The sequence below is a fragment of the Pectinophora gossypiella genome, chromosome 5 (assembly GCF_024362695.1).
Source record: "Pectinophora gossypiella chromosome 5, ilPecGoss1.1, whole genome shotgun sequence".
NCBI classification, from domain to species: Eukaryota; Metazoa; Arthropoda; class Insecta; order Lepidoptera; family Gelechiidae; genus Pectinophora; species Pectinophora gossypiella.
The window spans coordinates 12,788,709-12,801,699 of NC_065408.1; the positions used below are offsets into that span (position 1 = coordinate 12,788,709).

General features: G+C 38.2%; 2 protein-coding genes across 5 annotated transcripts in view; both read right to left on the bottom strand.

Annotated features, from left to right (window-relative positions):
- Positions 1 to 6,111: 6,111 nt before the first annotated feature.
- LOC126366971 (uncharacterized) lies at positions 6,112 to 7,227 on the bottom strand. The gene has a single exon (XM_050010315.1). The coding sequence runs from the start codon at positions 6,904 to 6,906 to the stop codon at positions 6,112 to 6,114; it is 795 nt and encodes a 264-aa protein (XP_049866272.1). The 5' UTR covers positions 6,907 to 7,227.
- A 1,253-nt stretch (positions 7,228 to 8,480) lies between these two features.
- The window catches only part of LOC126367085 (calcyphosin-like protein), a 111,089-nt gene continuing 106,578 nt past the window's right edge, over positions 8,481 to 12,991 (bottom strand). For all 4 annotated transcript variants that reach the window (XM_050010487.1, XM_050010490.1, XM_050010489.1 and 1 more), the window contains 3 exons: positions 12,843 to 12,967; positions 11,642 to 11,726; positions 8,481 to 10,417 (listed from right to left, as the gene is read on the bottom strand). In XM_050010487.1, the coding sequence (XP_049866444.1) occupies positions 10,316 to 10,417; positions 11,642 to 11,726; positions 12,843 to 12,967 (312 nt within the window). In that variant the 3' untranslated portion in view covers positions 8,481 to 10,315. The remainder of the gene's footprint in view (positions 10,418 to 11,641; positions 11,727 to 12,842; positions 12,968 to 12,991) is intronic.

Here is a 12,991-nt window from a genome sequence, read left to right on the forward strand (position 1 = left end):
TCGTGTCTTATAGGGAAGTTAAGGATTGGCCTTTGATAGACTGGACTGGAAAATGCTACACCGACAAGAGCGTGGCTCTTAAATTGATGATGATGATGAATGGTAATCTATCTTAGGACTTCGTAATATGGGACTGCAGGTTGTCTCTGATTACTTGCAGCTCTACCTACCCCATTAGGTTTTAAGGGCGTGAATTTATGTATGTACTTATGTAGGTAATTAAATGAAAAAAACAAGTTCATTTCATCTTATATGATCAGAAAGTATAGGTTTAGCCATAAGTATTCAATATTATTTATTACATTGTGCGGTTTAATCAACAATTTTTGAAATAAAAAGAGATTTTATGGGTCCCTTAATCAATTTTGTATTCCTTGGTTTGTATTCAGCTGGAATATCCTCGTAATCTTCTATATATCCATGTATTGAATAACTATCATCTTTAGGTACCAGCTTGTGTACTCCGAATCTAAGCCGTTCACGTGTAGTTTCTTTAAATAATGTCGAAATAAATATTGAAGAAACAATTGTCGAAGAAACTCTTACGGTGGTCACAGTAACGTAATCCGACGGTGTCGTTTCTTCTGTATTAATATTATTTCCAGTAAAACGAACCATTTGATTATTATAAAAATCTTCATCAGTTGTTGGTGTAAAATCTTCGTCGTAGTCGGTAGAAGTCTCGATTGGATAAAATATGTATTCTGTATCCGTATCGTTTCTAGAACATTCTGTGATGTCGCCCATACGCGGTACGAATCGAGCGATATGAGACGTAGCTTTAGCGTATCCGATGGAGTAGAATATTTTATCAAGCACACCAGTAGCACGGAATATTAGGAAGAGGATGATGATAGCGAATATAGACATGAGACAGTCGCACGTGCCACCCCTGTTGACGGGGCAGGGCCCGCCGCCGCCGCACATGAAGCATTTCAACCTCGTCGTTAGTAAGAATATCACGCATAGTGGTATCAGCGAGACCATTTGCAGTAAGAACGATAGTAAGTTGAAAATCGTCTGCAATATCATCCGAACAAGGTTCTCTATCATGAGAAGGATGGTCATGAATATCCTCACCAACATTTGGATGGCGCACAGGAGGCTCGAAACTACAGAATGCGTTGTCCGACACATTTTGCCTGGTGACCCTGAAAGTATAATGACTTCGGTTTTATCATGCTAGTGACACTTTAAAGTAAGTATTTAACTAATCAATTATATAATACTGGTATGTATATCCGGATGAAGGATAATAGGATTACGAAAGCAGTAAATAAGGCGAAGGTTGGTGGTAGGGCTGGCAAAGTAAGATCTAGAAGGACGTACATTAACCTCATTGGAGATGTCCTTAGAAAAGGTTCAGTATGATCTACTCTGAACCGGCATGCGTGTATGTAACGAATAATATTGATGAATGTGGAGGAAGCAGGAGAAGTATGTCAGGATCGAAGCAAATGGAATTCCATAATCATACGTATGTATGTATGTATATATACCCAGAATAAGTAAAATTCGAAAACTATTCATTTATACAATCTTATAAGTCAAATCTTGCACAGAACTTGATTTCAACAATCAGACATAACACGTGAATACAGTACAACTTGGGCGGCCATATTACTCTTGAAATAAATGTGGTGGTGGTGATGGTGATAAATGTGGTGTGTCAGGATTGTAGTGAGTGGAATCCTGTAGCCTCTGTCTACCCCAAAGGGAAATAGTATCTATGTATTTGTATTTTAATTCGCAGTAGCACGTAGCACGTGATAAATAAATATATATTTATTTACTTACTTTGATCTCTTAACATAACATAAACAGCCTATATACATCCCACTGCTGGGCACAGGCCTCCCCTCAATCAACCGGAGGACTTTGATTTCTTAGTCAATTTATATAAGTGCAGTATGCTTAATTATATAATACCTACCACGAAAACTGATGTTACTTTACCTGATTATTTTCCTAATTGTATGGAAAATATAGTAAATTAGTACTATAAAATTTTGTAAATGTGAATAATAAAGTTAGAAATATAAAACCATGTCAATTTTGTAGTTATAATGTAGTATAACTAAAACATATTAAAATATTTAGAAGTAAACCGACCGAAAGTCATATCAAATGACTTTAACCCATAAACGTAGTGATTACATTCTCTTTGACCACAGAACACCAAAGACAGAACATTATTTTCTTTTTTAGTATCTAATTGATACTTGTAATAAAAAGTTATTGCTACTTTATGCGCATTATGGTGGAAACTATAAATACCTATAATAATGGTTGTGTAAAGTTTGAGGTCACTTAATGAGGTCAGAGGTAGAGGTCCAAAACGAAAATGTACCTAATTTCAAAACATAATAGTCCATCATACAAAGCCTCGTCCCCACATTAAGGGTCAATAGTCGAGCGACATTCTCGGAGACATATGGCGATGTCGCCAAACTTCGCTCGACGACTTCTCTCTCGTAAGCTCTCGCAACATTTATGGCAAAGTCGCGAGATAAGATGTCGTGCGGTTTGGGGCGATATCGCCCGCTATCCCCGGGGATACATGTCGCTCCAAAAATATCTCCTAGTGGGCTCGAGCCGTAATGCATTAATTCCATGCTGCTTATTACATACATACATACATAAACTCACGCCCGTAATCCCTAATGGGGTGGGCAGAGCCACAAGTAATCAAAGACAACTTGCAGCCACTGTTGATACGAAGTCCAAAGATGGATATGATGAACCTTATGGTGATAAGGGATCAGCCTATCGCCCATAACATTAGTCCATCATGTTAGAGGACACAATCCCTCTGTCGGTTTTTACGACATGCCCGGGAAGAGAAGCAGCTGAACGTGTTCTATGTTTTTTATATGCTCCCAGAACAGCATAGATGCTGCTTATTATCCTGTGCATATCATATAAAGCTACAATAAACTAGATAAAGTCACGCCTACTTATTTCTCTCAACGCTAAGAGAATATTATTATTATTATTAGCCTATATGATCCCACTGCTGAGCAAAGGCCTCCCCCATATTCTTCCAAGTATCCCGGTTCTGTGCGAGCTCCATCCAGTCTTTTCGATAACCGTCGAGATCATCGCGCCATCGTTTCCGGGGTCTACCACGTCTACGGTGTCCGTCCTGTGGTACCCAGTGCGTGATGATCTTTGCCCATCGTTCCGGATGCATGCGGCACACGTGTCCAGCCCAGTCCCACTTTAGCCTGGCGGTCTTCCTGCCAACATCAGCTATACCGGTTTTTGAGCGCAGCACAGTGTTTTTAACTCGATCAATTCGTTTTACACCTAGTATGCTGCGCTCCATTGCTCTTTGACAAACCCCGACCTTGGCCTTTTGAGCCTCAGTAAGCGACCACGTTTGGGCACCGTAAGTAAGGATTGGCAGGATGCACACGTCGATAAGTTTGCGTTTCAGTGAAAGGGGAAGATCCCCTTTCAGGAGATGTTTCATCGACCAGAAGCTAAGAGAATATAAATTATATTATATACTACGTTTTCCACCGACTCTACATAGAGATGATAGAAGTGAAACTACCAAAAATATAAATAATTGCTGTATTGCACGAGACAGTCAGACTTTACAATATATTACATTAAATAATATAGTATCGTCGTCCAATGTTTAACTTTCGGGCTTGTCTTGTAAGCTGCCTCGTCATAATGAGAAAACCCTCGAGGGTGTGCAGGCACCTGTAATCAAATTAGAGGGATTATTATCAAAATTCAACAACCTTCATGGTCTAGTGGACAGAGCCAGTGATGTGTTCCCGGGAATGTCCCCAAAGTGAGAATCTTGTCGTTTTAAAAACTCTTTACTTACTTAAAGAACTTAAAGATAGCTGCTTTGGTTATTCAAATTGTTCTTTCTTATACTCTGGTCTTGTCTGCCTAAAGGTTAGGTAATAAAGCTCTGTTTACATAAGTTTTGCGCCTTTTTACTGCTAGGAAAGTTCCCAAAGTGGAAAAATTCCTGAAAACGGCACTTCACTGATCAAAGCGTTGAACTCACGATCTGGAGATCCAGATTCGATGGGGATATTACGGAAATCACTTCTTTATGTTTGGCTAGGACATTGCAGGCAGAATCACCTGATTGTTCGGAGAAGTCAAATGATTCCGTGCTCCGGAAGGTACTAGCCCAAAGCACCTCCACCAACCCGCATGGAGCAGCATGGCGCAGTATGCTCTATAAACTTTGATTGATGGAGCGGAGACATTTGCCCAGCAGTGGGAAGTTATAAGAAGGCTACTTATAATTATGTACATGTTATCAAGTACTATAGGTTGCTTAAGAGCCTGTTCAGGAAACGCAAAGTACGGTAACTAAGTATCTCAAGTAGCACAGTCATGCTGAATATATAGTTTGAATAAAAGTGATCTCCGAAACTATAAGCTGGCACTATAATCTAAGAGGCCAAAGTTTGAGGCCTATATGAGGTTGACCAAATGAACGCTCATGTATGTTTTGGTAGCCGTTAAGTACCAAAAAGTATTAAGTAAGTACTTAAATAAAATTTTTACTCAAAATCTCATATTGAGTAGATCGTTGTGAGGGTCATCGGCAAGACTTTTTGGACACCTTTATAGCATATAGAAAGGCAAAACTCAACGTTTTACTTACCCTTTTCTCTTCCCACCATCTAGAGTTATCTCCATCATTCAACTCTACTTCTTCAAAGTCAGCTCGGAACCTTCCCTGGGACAATGTTGGAGTATTGTATTGTATGGAGTAACCTCGCAGTAGACGAGTGAGTGTAGGAGTAAACCGAACAAGGTTAGCCGTCGGTTCTGTTGTGGTCTGTGTCCCCTCTGGTAAGGCCATTGTATCTGAACCAGTATCAAACATTGTACTAGTTGTCTCATCTTCGTCATAATACTCTTCTGTCGTAGTCTCGACAGGGTAAAATATGTATTCCGTATCTGTATCGTTTCTGGAACATTCTGTTATCTCGCCAGGAGTTGGTACAAATCGAGCGATATGGGAAGTAGCTTTGGCATATCCGATGTTATAGAATATCTTATCGAGCACGCCAGTGGCTCGGAATATTAGAAAGAGGATGATGATAGCGAATATAGACATGAGACAATCGCACGCGCCACCTCTGTTGACGGGGCAGGGCCCGCCGCCCCCACACATGAAGCATTTCATTCTTGCCGTTAGCAGAAACACCACACAGATGGGTATAAGTGAGACCATTTGTAGCAAGAATGATATGAAGTTATAAAGTGTCTGCATTATCATGCGGAAGATATTCTCGAACATTAGGAGAGTGGTCATAAAGACCCTCACCAGCATTTGGACGGCGCATATTATTGTTGAGAGCACGGAATGTATTGTGCGACACATCTTGACTGTTGATCCTGGGAAGAATCATAAAACAAATTTTATTATATTTTGTTTCCGTAAATAGGATTCTAAAACCTGCGACTATTATCTGCATCTATAATCTACATTTTACCTATTTGCTTTTATAAGATTTGATGTTACCTGTTTATTTCTTCCTCATAAATGCAGAAGACTGCAAAACAGTTGCTGCTGCTTATTTCATTCCCTCCATTTATAGTAATGTTAAATTTGTCGCGTGTGCGTTACCTTCGACATACATACAGTAATTTATTGTGAAGAAAGTAAATAAATATCAAAACATTAATAGTAAGTTGACTACAAAACTATTGCTAAAAGCTAATTATGACGTTTTTCAGCGTCATAAATATGAAGTTGTCATTTTTATTAATATCGTCTTTGTACTGGGTATAGGGGCTTCCTCAATCAACCAGAGTATCCATAAGGTTCAAAAAAAATAATTTCGATACACCTTATAATGTAGGTAATGCACATCTTAGCTTCCACTTCAAATATTCTTGCTGCCGAATAAGGTTTTTTTGACGTGTCTGATTCTAGAGTTTCCTCAGATGGCATTAACTACTTGGAGGATATGGGGAGCGCTGAAGGCTCTCGCTCGTTGTAATAAGGTATAATTACTTGTGTACAGGGTCTTAACGACGCACCAGGCACTATATTTTTTCCTTATAATAACTAAACAGTTTATCTGAAGCAGAATATTTATTGGCATAAAAAATGTTTTGTTACACTAAGTAATAGAGTATCGTTGTCCAGTTTTCTTTGCCTGTTTGGGTGTAATGTTCTTCAACTATTGTTGAGAATGCGTCTGTAAACGGAGTAATAAAATTGTCGGTATCACTTAGCATAATAACTTCGGCTGTATTATTATCGTATACTGTAGCCATGTCTTCGACAATATCCATGTATGTTATTATAGTGCTAGTACCCATTGGTTGTGGAGATCGTGCGTCAACAGTTATGGTGACTGTTTCTGTAAATATAGTTGAATCGCTATAATCTTCGGCACCTCCTGCTCTCAGTATTCTCACTGTGGTGGTATCCTCATATTCTTCTGTAGTAGTCTCAACTGGATAAAATATGTATTCCGTATCCGTGTCGTTTCTAGAACATTCAGTGATTTCGCCCAGGGTTGGAACGAATCGAGCGATATGGGATGTAGCTTTGGCATATCCGATTGTGTAGAATATCTTGTCGAGTACGCCAGTGGCTCGGAATATTAGAAAGAGGATGATGATAGCGAATAGTGACATGAGACAGTCGCACGCGCCGCCTCTGTTGACGGGGCAGGGCCCGCCGCCGCCGCACATGAAGCATTTTAATCTTGCCGTGAGTAAAAATACGACACATATAGGTATTAGCGATATCATTTGTAGGAAAAATGATATGAAGTTGTAAAGTGTCTGCAGCAGCATTCGGATGACATTCTCCAACATGAGGATCGTGGTCATGAAGACCCTCACCAGCATTTGAATGCCGCATATTACGGTGGAAATCACAGCGTGGATTGTGCGACACATCTTGGCTGATTATCTGAAACAGTTTTATGAAATCAGAAGATATCTAACTAGTCCATACGTAACATAAAACAACATAACGGCCTCCGTGGTCCTGTGGTTAGAGCATTGGGCTCACGATCCGGAGAGCCCGGGTTCAAAACCCGGTGGGGATACATCACGAAAATCACTTTGTGATCTCTAGTTTCCTTATAGGACATTACAGGCTGATCACCTGATTGTCCAAAAGAAAGATGATCCGTGATTCGGAAGGCACGTTAACGCGTTGGTCCCGGTTACTACTTACTGACGTAAGTTAGTAGTCGTTGCCATGAGCCATGTCAGAGCGGCTCAATAGTAACCCTGACACCAGGGTTGATGGGGTTGGTAATCCACCTCACAACCCACACGATAGAAGAGATAAAACAACACATAAAATAATGAGAGAATGTTGCTCGATTGACAGGATAAGCAAGGAGGGGCATAAGCAGTTACAGAATGGTGACCAAGAGATGGTTAACGACTTTTTGTTAACTTTTTGTAGTTGTGAGATCTGTTCCTTTAAGGAGGAAGACCACCAACCAGATGATCGGATACACTGTTTTTGACCGGAAAGAATGGCGTGACCAAAGGAAGCCTATACTCGGCAGTACGAGGACACAGGGTACCTTTTTAAGTTTTCCCAAAAACTGCAATGATTTGTTAAGGTATTCAGGATTTCCACTTCAGTTTATTCATATATTAGTAGTTGTAATAATTGTAAAAATAAAATACATCTAAAATATAGCTAAACTAAATATAAATATTAAATTAAAATACAAGCCACTTTCATGGCATTAATTACAATAATGTGACATTTTACGTCACTTCATTATTTTTTATCAACAATAGTAGTAAAACGTAGCTAGTTATATTCTCTTTGAGTAGTAGAATATTTTCTCTCTGATGTGGCCATTGAGCACGGACTTTCGGCGTACCAGAACCCATGAGCACAGACATCTCATACTAGAGGAACAGACTTAACATATCTACGGAATTGTCGCTCATCAATGTTGTGCTGTTGTGTGATAAATTCCGTGGGAAACAGGCGTGAGTTTAAAACACGCAGAGGAAAACAGGCAGATGTATGTGTGTAGCTTTAAGAAGTAGGTAGTAATAAACCATAAATAATAATCATAATTAAAACACATAATAACGGGTTCTTACCGCGTTTAAAATAGGGATATGAGACTACCGATATTTAGACACTGTCGCAAGTGCCATGATCACGGGATGACTGAGAACCCATTATTATGTGTTTTAAATCATGATAATAACCGCGTAAACTTAAAACAAAATAATATGACGGATATTTTGGAAATGTAATTTTAATGTTGTTGATTTTAGAAAGTTTTATGTTTTGAGTGCATGCCAATTGTTTCAAGCTAAATTTGTATTATACTTTTTATTGTAAATTAATATTTGCACGCCTGCGAGCAGGCTGAATACACTAAGGACATACATATTACTTATTAAGACCATTGTACTGTGTTCATGCAAATAAACGATCTATCTATCTATCTATCTAATAATCATAACCAAAAATGAAACAATTCGAAGACGGTTATAAACATTTAATGAAATTAACATAATAATATCGCACCACACAATAATAACTTTATTATATTGTTATAATATTAACAATGGGAATCATACAAACATTGTGCACTTTTTGAATCCAGAACAGAAGGAGGGAGAAAAAATATTAAAAATCCTTTAGCGTTATAGAAGGTTTATTTAGATTCAAATCATCTAAAATAACATTACGCGATGTGCAAGTTTAGATCCTAAATGTGGATAAAACTGTAAGTTAGATCTTTGATCGTCTCGCAACAAGCATGTCATGAAACAGGTATGTCATGAAATGAAGCATATCATGAAACTAAGCACGAAATCGGCATCGATTCCAGCGAAAAACTAAGAGTTTAAATAACAGCTCTAAAAATAGTGCGTACTTCACGCACGTTCAGTGTAAGATAAAGAGACAGAGCTGTAAAACTTTACCCCGTTGAATACAGGGTGTTAGTGACGTCGTAACGAATACTGAGGGGGATGATTTAGACCATGATTCTGAGTAACGTTCGTTCGGTCGTTTGTTATGTTCTGACGGAAAAATCCACTTGATATCAACTCACAATCATGGCCTGAAACATCCCTCAAAGTTTTCGTTACGATGTCACTAACACCCTGTATAGCTTGCTTTATTTGACAGCAGTACCGAAATATAGTACAGTCATGAGCAATATAATGTACCCACTTTAGGACTCTGTCGCACTAACATATTTGACATTTAGTGATACTTACAGTTCAATTTGTCAAAAAAGTTAATGTGACAAGGTACCAAAGTGTATACATATTAATGCTCGTGACTGTACAGCCTTGTGTAGTAGAGACATCGGAAAAAGAATACTATTCTCAAAGCTCTCTTACATAAAGCTCTAAGTAATGGAGTATAGTTTGATGGCAGCTTTAAAAATAGTACCGTCCTTTACGCTCACTTAGTGTACGAAAGAGATAGCGCTAGACTAAAAAATAGGTTCGGAACGCTGGAATCGATACCATTGTATGCCTCATGGCTTGGTATACGAGTTGCAAGCCTCACTAGAAACGCAGGAATATTAACACATTATATTGGATTTTTATTTTTTCCTTACACCTTGTTGGTAGTTAGTGATTGCAGCCTATATGCATCGAGCGTCACAGTTTACTCTGTAACTTTAGACCACTAAAATTATTCTAAATATCTTGTATAATTATCAAGTTGCAAAAAAAAATAGTAGGTATACTAATAAAAAAACGCTTCGTCAACCCGCAATGGAGCAGTGGTGGGGCACGTTTTGAACCCCCTTCGGTTGATAGAGGGGAGGAATGTACCCTAAGGTTGCAGGAATGTAAAAGCCGCATAAGTATGTTTTTTAATTAAAAATCAAGCTGTACTATTAATAAATGTAAATAGTAATTTTAATACATTCTGTCCAAACGTGCTTAAAAATTAAAATGATAAAATTCGGAATACTTATTCGGATCTCACAAGAATATATTGCAATAATCTCTTGAAATAATTGTAGATTTTGGACCAATTGGGTAGTTTCTGATTACTAAATAAAGACAGATCTAAAACTGATGAAAAATATTTCTATTTAATTTTAAGAATTTAAACAAAAAAATGTAATAATAAGTCCGAAATTTCGTCACGTTTATCAACGAAGCTCTTTCTCGTTTTCAGACAAATTCCAAAGTAATTTCGTGTTTTGACGTTTAGTAAAAAGTAACTGATTTGACTAACTAGGTTGGAAACTAGCCTATTTTGACGCAATCAAGTTACAGAATAAGTTTTGACCGCTGAAGGCGCGTTGCGGAGTGCTGTGGTGTTCGTCTATGTGATGTTGTTTGCTCAAAGCTTGTATGCCTGACGCATCATGAGGTCGAAGTAACAGTCGTTATCGATCGACACGCTGATCCCGCTGTAATAGTTCATGAACTCCTCCAGTGACACCTGAGGACAATCGAAGGCAAATGATATTATTATTTTGTAATAATGTTTCCTATCCACTGGTTGCCTGGAAGAAATTGCTGCTTAGCAATAAGGCCGCCAGATTGTACTGTATCTATCTTCATCTGTGTGAATTTGTTTTGTATGTTGTGTGCAGTAAAGTATATTTGATTTGATTTGATTTGATTTAAGAGAAAATATAGGTATGTCGGATAAGAGAGTCGGTCAGGACTATCGGGCCGCTTATCTGAGATTTTCAATTTATAAGTAGGACTGTTTAATTCGAGAAAAAGAAAAAAAATCATAGTCTTGAGATATGGAACATCAACATAATGTGCGAATCCTCACATAAAATAATGTGGCAACACTAGTTTTAAGTTTTTTTAATTCGAGCGCAAGATGGCGATTCTAACACTTTTCCTTCAACTTTTTACTTACTCATTCAACATGTAACTTAATATTATTAAATACTTACAGTCCAAATTTAACTTTTATGTGCAATTAAATAAATATACGTCCCACTGCTAGGCACAGGCCTCTCCTCAAAAAACTGGAAGGGGTATGGAGCATACTCCACCACGCTGCTCCACTCCGGGTTGGTGGAGATGTTTTTACGGCTAATAGCCGGGACCAATGGCTTAAAGTGCCGTAAGATATGGAAACGACATACAAATAATAATAATAGGAGTCTAAATAATAGGAGTGTAAACCGTACGGCAGTACGCATTTATTAATAAACAAATAAATAATAATAATAATAATAATATTAATAAATATATTTAACACGTTGACAGTCCCCATACAAAATGTTTTGACTTCGTTGTAAGTCCCGCTTATTACTTAATTTTATATACGTCCTGTTCAAAACGGAAATAATAATAAATATATTCTAATTCTAAACACTTCACAATACCAATTGAGTGCAATAAAAAGTATACCATATCTCTTACTATTATGAAAAATTAGAACTTTCAAAGGCCGCACTCATGGCACTGAACAAGTATCGGTCACGGACGTATGGAGCTATATAGTCCGTCATGACCCCTATATGGATCACTGGACTGTCAAAGTGTTAAGACAAATTATAATATATTGAAAAGTAAACTAAGTACTCCCTAGAACGTGGACTTATCATAGTGTCACGGGTTCATATTCCGGCTCGGGCGCTAACCCGAGGCTAGGTTGTTGTACTTATATAAACTGCTAATTATTTTGTATTCAACTCACCTTCCCATCGACAGTGCCTTCTGTTTCGAAGTTCGCGAGGAACTTGTTCATAATTACATCAGCCGTCTCCTCCCCACTCATGTATCTGTGTAAAAGAATAAACAAATATATTGTCACTGGAAAGGCAAAATTACATAAGCGCAAAAATATCCTAAAATAGTAAGTCCATCTTATGATATCTATTGCTAGACCTAGAAAATGAAAAAACAATGTAAACTTACGTTGACGTCGTCTAAATTGGATAAATAGGTAAAAAGTTATGATAAAAAACGAATAAAATACTTTAAACGGCTTTTTGTTGAAATGGCATTTTGGCGACGTGACGATATGGTATGGTGGCGTTGCTTGAGCCTGACCCACACAGCGGACACTCCATGCAAAAATCTCATTCTTACCTTGAGTGCGAGTGAGACAGACAGTCCGCACGCGCTCCCTTTTACTCCTTAGCGGCTTATGCCCATTTAGACTAAAGTAAGACCCAGAGAGAATGAAGTAAATCAAGCTCGGCGGCCGATACGAGTACAATACAATACAAATACACTTTGTTGCACCAAAATAAAAAGAAATAATTACAGAAAGACCCTTAACTAAGTACATGGCAAATGGCGGCCTTATCGCTTAAAGTACACTATACAAGACGTTAGTGACATCGTAACGAACACTGAGGGGGATGATTAAGACTATGATTCCGAGTTAATATCAAGTGGAATTATCCGTCGCAAAACTAATGATATTTTTTTGTGATTTCTAAAATTATTTTATTATTTTGCGATGAAAAATTCCACTTGATATCAACTCAGAATTATGAGCCGAATCATCCCCTTTAGTATTCGTTATGATGTCACTCATACCATGTACAGTACTTACAGGCCATACGGGTATGTATGGGTGTTTCAGACCATGATTCAGAGTTACTATCAAGTGGAATATCCCGTCGGAAAGTTCATGATCATTTTTATCCACACTTTTGCGACGGAATATTCCACTCGATATCAACTCAGTCATGGTCTGAATCATCCATCAAAGTTTTTGTTACCATGTCACTAACACCCTTTATATAGGTACATCTGTACATCTGCCTAACTCTTCGGAGATACAGGCATGTTGTTTTAGAAAGTACATAATCCCTCTGTCGGTTTTTACTACATGACTGGGAAGCCATGTAATAATAGGTGTGTATTCGAATACGTCATATGCTTACCTAGGGTTAGATTTGACGGAGTAGACGCCACGGATGTCGTCTATGGTGATGGTGCCGTCGCCAGTCTTGTCCAGTTTCCGGAAGGCTTGCTCCACAATCGCGCGGCGGGATTCTGACATCGGGGGCTGGAAACACGTACAAATGATACC